Consider the following 8,442-nt stretch of genomic DNA (forward strand, 5'->3'; position numbering starts at 1 on the left):
AAATGTTCAGTCCGCAGAGGAAGATGAAACCTGGTGATATGCCAAAGATATGCAACCGTTTGTGACGGTTGAGATTACCGGAAATTGACGTCATCAATCAGATTGGTATGCATGCAATATGATAAACAAGCGTCAGGAATTCCTGAATGCTCTTATGAATAAATGAAAATGATGAAGTTGATCTTAATGCAGATGCCTTGCGTGTCGCTGATAAAATACCGGACTTCAGTGCAAAGTTCTCTTGATCTAGTTGACCTAATTGAATTTCTTTAGTTCCGTACTGGTGAATACCAGAGCTTTTTCCTGTGTATCTGAAAACAACAATAAAATGCCGCTTCAGCAAGTTTATTCAAGTGTTCGATATTGGGTTGTATGTTTGGGTCTCTGTGAAGCATGGATAAGGCGCTCTTGAAATTCACCTCGTTTTCAATGTTCGCCTTCTTGAAAGACATTCCAGCAAGAGACTGTATTTCACACCTAGAGCCTTTCAGTTCGGTTCCTTTGGGTCCACGAGTGTACAATCAAACACAACATCATTGGGGTGTTCAAATCTTCTAACAAGCCAATTTCAGTACATACGATTCAAATTCAGATTGTGTTTTGTCTAAATCTTGTCTACCCTTAAAATCTTTCCTACACCTCAGGATTGTTCTGCTCACCTCAAACACGTTGTTTACTCCATCAAGTTGCAGCAGTTTGCAAATCTGCGAGTCAAGTATTTTCGCTTCTGTCATCTTCCAAGATCGAGTAGTAATCAACAAAACGCACATACTGTGTACGTCGGCCAGTCTTGGCAGGTTGTGATGATCACCAGTACCGGTCCATTCATCTAGACCATCCAATAATACTAAGCAACGTTCGCGTTTCATGATCTCATTAAGAAGTTTGTATGCCTTTCTCCGATCTTCTTCAGATGAGAATATACTGTCCAATTATCTGTGAATTTATCATGTTTTCAATTTCAAACTGATCAACTGATTCCCTAAATGTTACAATGGAAGACACATTTAAAGTCTTTCAGAGACGTAATCGTCAAAGATTTGAGTATCTCATATTTGTATTAGAGCTGAATGTAGTGGTATGTGTCGTCAATTGGCAGCTTATTCTCTGCTGATTGTTCTGATGTTATAGTACAACAAAAAACCAATCCATAAACCAATTTTGCAAGAAAAGTAGATTTTCCATACCCTGCTTCCCCTTGAATAAATATCTGTTGGTTCGGTTTGGTATCCGATAAAAAAAATGTGTTCGGATATTTCAAAATGCGTTCCCCAGTTTTCTTGAAAAACCCTCTTTCCTTAGCCATTAGTTTGATATTCGGCGGCATATAAATATCAAGTAACTTTTCCTCGCCCAGGTCATCCAATGGGAAGACATTGCATAACAGAAGACGATTCCTGTAATACTTTGTACAAAGCTCCAAGCATTTCTGAAATCACTGAATGGCAACATATTAGGTATACATGACACAAAAGACTCTTTAGAACTATATTAATCATTATTCAAATACATAATGCAATGTTTGTACACATATAGCTCAATTATAATTCAATGATTGCAAAGACATGTGGTGAAGTTCCATATAATACCTATAGCAGAAACTGCAATGCTATGGAAAAGTTGCAAGAACAGTAATGAGGACAACCGACGCAAACACTGGGATGAGTAGTATACGTGTACTTTTGACTATTTGGTAAATATAATTATTATCGAAGTCGTAGTGATCAGTATACATTTTGAAAAATTAATGACAATTTTTATTGACCCCCAAACTCATATCCTTTACACAAATGCGTACAGAGAACGAATACGTTATCTGGAATGTTATCATGATCTGAGGTGACTACAGCTATCACTACTTGCAGATCGTAGTGATCAGTACACATTTTGAAAATCAACTACAAATAATTTTCCTGAGCCCCATGTCATGTCCATCAAAAGATGCGTACACAGAACGACTAAATAATCTTAAATATTATCATGACCTTAGCTGACCACAGATTATAATTTCCTGCAGAGCCTGTTCCTCCCCGCTACACGTAATGAGTATTGTCTCCCAATCATCCAAAGTTGACCAGGACAACAACTTCACATTTTAACCAGATACAACTTGGATTATTCAAAGGATACGCAAACAAAACTTTGAGTCAAATGTGTTTAAAACTTCGTTTACACTAATATTTATTAATTTACTTAACTATGAAACTGAGGCCAAATACTAATTATCGAAATCGCAGACTATTACCAAGTGTTTATAATGATACATGTATTGAAACACGTTTTCATAGATTAGCTATTGTTATCTTACACTGACATAGCATCAGTAAGTTGTACGATAATATACATAAGTGGATTTATAAGTTGGTTTTTGGGTATATAATAATTGGAATCATGTAAGTTTAATAATGATTATACTGTTATCAGGGCGTTTTTTCTTGATTTGGGTAAAAAGCCTGGCCTTCAATTTTGAGGGAACAATTATATACAAAACTGAAATAGGGGGAAGACATTTCCAAAAGTACTCTTGATATGTGGAACAATTGAATCATTTTAAATGTATTCTATTAGGGACAAAGAAGGGGAAAAAGCTCTAGTTATATTTTACTTTTATCCAGTATATGGCGTATACTTCTGTTTATTGTATATTAGGCAAAACATTGTTTTACTTTTTAACATCAACATGTGAATGAATATATTAAATTGATCAAGATCATTCGATTTGTTTGAAACCCACTGTTGAATAAAGTTAAATGTTTGCTGTTTCAAAATTGTATTGTGGAATAATAAGACGTTAGTTATACCTTTACAGAACTGTTTGTAGGTTGTTTCAGTGAAAGCTGTATTTCCAAACTGTTCTTGGATGTCCTTAATGCATTTTACTGCCTGCTCATCTAAGCCCTGTTTGTGTCTACTGGCGTGTTCATCTATGCCCAGTTTGTGTCTATCCGAATGTTCATCCATGCCCTGTTTGAGTCTACCAGCGTGTTCATCCATTCCCTGTTTGTGTCTATTGGCGTGTTCATCCATGCCCTGTTTGTATCTATCGACGTGTTCATCCATGACCTGTTTGTGTCTGTCGGCGTGTTGATCCATGCCCAGTTTGAGTCTATTGGCGTGTTCATCTATGCCCTGTTTGTATCTATCGACGTGTTTATCCATGTCCTGTTTGTGTCTACCAGCGTGTTCATCTATGCCCTGTTTGTGTTTTCCGGTGTGATCATCCATGCCCTGTTTGTGTCTACCAGCGTGTTCATCCATGTCCTGTTTGTGTCTATCGGGCGTGTTCATCCATGCCCTATTTGTGTCTATCGGCGTGTTCATCAATGCCCTGTTTGTGTCTATCGGCCTGTGTATCCATGCCATGTTTGTGCCCATCGGCGTGTTCATCCATGCCCTGTTTGTGTCTATTGGCGTGTTTATCCATGCCTTGTTTTTGACTGTCGACGTGTTCATCGATATCCTGTTTATGTATATCTGCCTGTTTTGCAAGCTCTTGCTTACATGTGTCCAGAAAATATTTTATGTTATCAATACACAATGCTGTGTTTACTCTGAGGTCATTCACTGATGCGTCAACAACGTCTTTGGCAACATCTTTCAAGTGTTGTTTCAAAGTTGTTTCTACAGCATCCAGGAAACACATCATCTCTACTGTCGTCAATAGTAATGTGTCTTTTTTCCAACTGTATCATCAAATGGAAACAGTTATATTTAATGACAAAAACAGCTAAATTTCAAAAATAGGACACGTTATCCTGATAGTGAAGGGAAGAAACAAATGAGTGAATTTTATGTGTATTTTAGTGCACGTTTGTCTCCAGTTAGATAATTTACTTGATACAGACAGCCAATGATTGTTCTTTACTTGATATTGAAGGCAATTATAACTCATTAAGTGCGGTTCAGTTCCATATTAAATACTTGAATTGATAGCGACAGCCAATTATAAATGATTTTGTGTGGTTTAGTTCCCAATTAAATAATTTACTTGATATAGAAGCAAATGATACAGTACGAATTACCATGAATTTAACAACTTCATGGAGTAGTTCTCATCTTGAATTGAGTTTGAGTAAAGTTTACATGTTTGTAGCCTCCAAATAGACGTTCATTTAAGGAAAAGCAATACAAAGAATTATATTATATGCGTATATCGGCTGGCAGGCTGCCAGTTGTCAGAAAAACAAACATGTTGACCATGCAGAAGATCAAATTCGACAGGGTTTTAAAATCCCAACCCCCCGATGTGTTCATGCATAATCGTCTCCACTTCAGTTCTTTCATCAGAACATTTTATTTCCAAACAAAATCAATTGCACAATTTAAGCCCGCACAATAATGTTTACAATTAAAATTGAGCGGAATCGGTAACAGAGATTTCAAGTGACTTCACATTTGTGATATACTGAAAATCTCCCCTCACTTGTTATCTATATATTTCAACTGTTAGGGACGATTGTAAACCCGGCTGATATCATAAGAACAACCTTCTACGGAAGGTGTCAGGTTTCACGATTAATGAGCAAAAGGTATTACTTTTTGCAAGATTTACTGTACTGTTATAGCAAATGTTCCAATCGAAAACCATACATTTCTATTTATCATATCATTTATCAAATTTTGCATGGATATTACAAGATTTAAGATGTCTGCAACAATGTGTTTATGATTCGGTAAACGGTGTTACTACCAGAGGGTTAACAATGTGTCGTAGTGAGAATAGCTTATTACTTGACTGATGGTAATTAAACAGCCCCACCACTTGGAAGCCCTGTTTTCCAGAATAGTAGCAATACTTTTTATGTCGAGATATCATAATAAATATCGTGAGCAAGTTATGTTGATATATAAAGTCTGTATAATGCCAAAACAAGCTCGCTCCTCAAACCAGCCATAACTATTCAGGCAAAGTTATACAAAATTAGTCACTCAATGTGGCGACTAATGTTAACAATGTAAATGCTGACGACGCACAACAATCGGCTCTGTACACATGATACAAAAATGATCACAAAATCTCCCCATAAGCGGTAAGAGCCCATATAAGCTCAAAACGATATAGTGATGGTGCTTTATCTGTTTGATATGAGTATTCAATGGTGAAAAAGGCAGGACACAATATGTTACGTTATATTTTGTATACAATAAGCAAGGGAAGTCGTAAAATGACAAGACATAACGTTAATACACCACCTGGGCTAATTTGACTACAGCATTTTGGCAACGTTATCTTGGCTGAGATATCTTGAATCTTTCAGCAGGTTGTTCAATGTTGTGAAATAGTCTTGGAGATCGACATCAGTGACTTTCATTATTGAAGAGTGCCGCACGGCTTGGTGGACTTCTCGAGCCTAGTATGAAAACACATTATCTAAAGATGTTATGTTTTTTGCAAATGTGCCAGTTATCCTATTATCAAAACATGCACATCAATTTTTGTGTAAGCGTTTGTATATCATATCTCGCCATTAGCGCAGAAAGGTACCATGCGCCTATTAAGTTAAATGTCACATAGTACCTTTTTGCATCAATTGGGCGATATGCGAAATATAAAACAAACACGTTCTGTTTAGACCGCTACTGTTTAATAGCGCGTCAAAGATAGCTCCGCAAAAATGTCAGTATTTTTATTTAAAAGAAAACCTTGGACATTACAAAAGCTAGGTTATGTAAAATGTTTATAGCAGACAATTTCAGTGCAATGCTTGTTTGAAGTGTTACATCCTTTAAACGTAAAGCTATTTATTTTATGCTTTCCGGTGATTTATAGAGAAATATCAGTGAAAAAAAACTGGTATTGCACTGTTTCAAACTGTGAAAAATAACAGTGAAAAATATCGATATTTTCCACTGTTTTACTGTGAAATGACGTAATTTTTGCGACAAAATGACGTCATGATTCCAGCGAAATTATCCAGATAAACTCATTTACAAAGTAAATAAACGGTGAAAAAAGCATAAAATAAAAAGAAAATTTGTTGGATTCGATGGAATATCGATTTTATTTCACTCGTGATCATAGAAAATATATATTTTCACTCGTGGCTGCGCCACTCGTGAAAATATTTTTTTCTATGATCACTTGTGAAATAAAATCGATATTCCACCGAATCCAACAAATATCCTCTATATATATCAATTTCACATCATTGTACATTCATATACACGTATAACTCCTGTAATACTTATGCTTAAAGTATTTAGTAGAAAATACACTACCTCTGTCAGAAGGCACTGGAGTTCTTACCTTATACAGGAGGCATGCTGGCGTGTTGTGGGTTGGCTTTCCTTTTGTTATTGGAAAAGAAAACTTGCTATCAAAGCGTGTGCAGTTCAGCATAAAACTGACAACTCCGTTGAAGTCTGTATCTTGAGTCGATATCTTGTCAGCATATCCATTTGTTTGGATGTAACATTTTGCTATTTCCCAATAGTTCGTTTGCCATAATTGCGCAGATGTATTATTCCAAGAACATTTTTTGTACCGATGTTCGTTGATAATTTCTTGGCAAACTTTATCACAAATATTGTTTGGACACTGTTGGTTTCGCAGTAAATTTGCCGTGTTGCAGATGTTGCATGTATTCCATTGTGACGTAAGAGTAGATGTTACTTGGTTGTAAATGTGCTGGTGAAAATTCTGAGCCTCGTTGTCAGCTAAATGCTCCAAGCCAGATTTTGCAATGTCTATTGCTAGCCATGCCTTGAGCCAGTTCGACCGTTCCTTCTCCTTAAACAATTCTGCTAAACTCGCCATAATGTGAACATCAACAAAATTGTGTTCATAGTCATCTTTTGTCGTAGAAACACGCCATTGTTCAGTGTCACCTATTAAACATAATTTAATCATGATTAAACACAGTGAAAATTATTTAGAACATTTGGGTGATAAGCCCGCTCTACAATTAGAATACGTCCTCTGAAAGCTCAGATAGAACGGGCACATTCATTTACCTAACGATGACAGACTGCACCATAAACAAAACATTCCATGCAAGTCCAGAATGAAGGAGCACAATAATTAACATAAGGGTTTTGCAGGCCACACAATACGCATACATGTACGTTCTATAAAAGCTCAGATGAAAGGAGCACACTAATAAACGTAACGTTGGCAGGCTCTGTCGTAAAAATACATCATTTAAAAGCTTAAAGATAAGAAGCAAATTCCTGTATGTAACACCGGAAGATTTGACAATAAGCATGCATCAACGAAAGCACAGATGGAAAGCGAAAACAAATAAACATGATACTGGCAGGCTAAAAAATAATCATACAACCTATGAATGTTCTGACGGAAGTAGCACACTTATTAACATAGCCCTGGCAGGCTCTGCAATAAGCATACAACCTTTGAAATCTCAGATAGAAGGAACTTACTTATTAACATGAAGCTGGTTGCACACCACAATAAGCATATAGAGGTTGTAATATACCAAGATTCTTGCATGTTGAGAAAGAAAATCGACATTGATTTTTTTTACTGTAACACATTTAATTTCTTGCATTTATTTGACCAATTCTCAGTGTGCTATCTATAGTTGTTTTATATGGCAAGATAAATATTGTTTTCCGATTAAATTCTTGTCCTCGAAGAAGGCTTTGCCATTTATTCTGAATCTTGAAGTTTTCTGCTGGGTGTTTAATTTGTAGTTTGTAAAATATTTTGTTTGTTTTGTTTTGTTTTGCAAGTATGTTTTCCGTGAATGATGTTTGAGTACATGGTGTGTTATTTGTATTAATTGTAGATTTAATATGTACGGGTATGCTTTTAATTAATGTGTAATACATTCGGAAATTGCTTGACGGTATTCCGTATATATAACATATATTCTCAAAAGAATAGAAGTCCTATATTCGATAATCGTACAATTGGTCGACATATTTAATGTTTTGTTCAAACCAGTGTTTATAGAAAAAAGTATTATTGTTTGAAGTTATGTCTTTGTTGTTCCATAAAATAGTTTTACTCGTGATTTGTGTTTCTAGATTATGAGTAACATAAGTCCATGCCGATAAAACACTAGATAGAACTATGTTTTCGTTTGCAAGTTCATGCAAAATGGTATTGTTGATGTTACATACAAAAAGTAAGGAGTCACCATATTTTTTTAGGATTTTCTGGTAGAATAATTTCCATTTACTCGTATTGGTATTATTTATGTATCTTTTAACCCAGCTGCATTTAATTGCATTCAAGAATGGGTCGATGTCTGTTAATTGGATACCTCCATTTTCTACAAATTGAATAACTGAGTTCGTTTTATTTTATCAGGCTTACCGTCCCATATGAAATTAAATATTGCTGATTGTATATCGTTGATAATATCATTTGGTGGATATGGGAGAACTGTTAGTACATAAACTAATTTAGGGACTGCAAACGTTTTCAACACCGTGTTTTTTCCGATTAATGTAAGTTTACGGTGTTGCCATGATTTT

The 8,442-nt window shown here is 35.6% G+C and overlaps 2 protein-coding genes across 2 annotated transcripts; both read right to left on the minus strand.

Moving 5' to 3' along the window:
* Nucleotides 1-1,060: 1,060 nt before the first annotated feature.
* Nucleotides 1,061-3,453, minus strand: LOC127842313 (snake venom metalloprotease inhibitor 02A10-like). The gene is made up of 2 exons (XM_052371747.1): nucleotides 2,802-3,453; nucleotides 1,061-1,119 (listed from the first exon to the last, which is right to left on the minus strand). Exons 1-2 carry the CDS (start codon nucleotides 3,451-3,453, stop codon nucleotides 1,061-1,063), a joined length of 711 nt encoding a protein of 236 aa, XP_052227707.1.
* A 1,754-nt stretch (nucleotides 3,454-5,207) lies between these two features.
* Nucleotides 5,208-6,792, minus strand: LOC127842314 (uncharacterized). The gene is made up of 2 exons (XM_052371748.1): nucleotides 6,248-6,792; nucleotides 5,208-5,351 (listed from the first exon to the last, which is right to left on the minus strand). Exons 1-2 carry the CDS (start codon nucleotides 6,755-6,757, stop codon nucleotides 5,208-5,210), a joined length of 654 nt encoding a protein of 217 aa, XP_052227708.1. The 5' UTR covers nucleotides 6,758-6,792.
* Between the last annotated feature and the right edge of the window lie 1,650 nt (nucleotides 6,793-8,442).

The sequence above is a fragment of the Dreissena polymorpha genome, chromosome 8 (assembly GCF_020536995.1).
Source record: "Dreissena polymorpha isolate Duluth1 chromosome 8, UMN_Dpol_1.0, whole genome shotgun sequence".
Lineage (NCBI taxonomy): Eukaryota > Metazoa > Mollusca > Bivalvia > Myida > Dreissenidae > Dreissena > Dreissena polymorpha.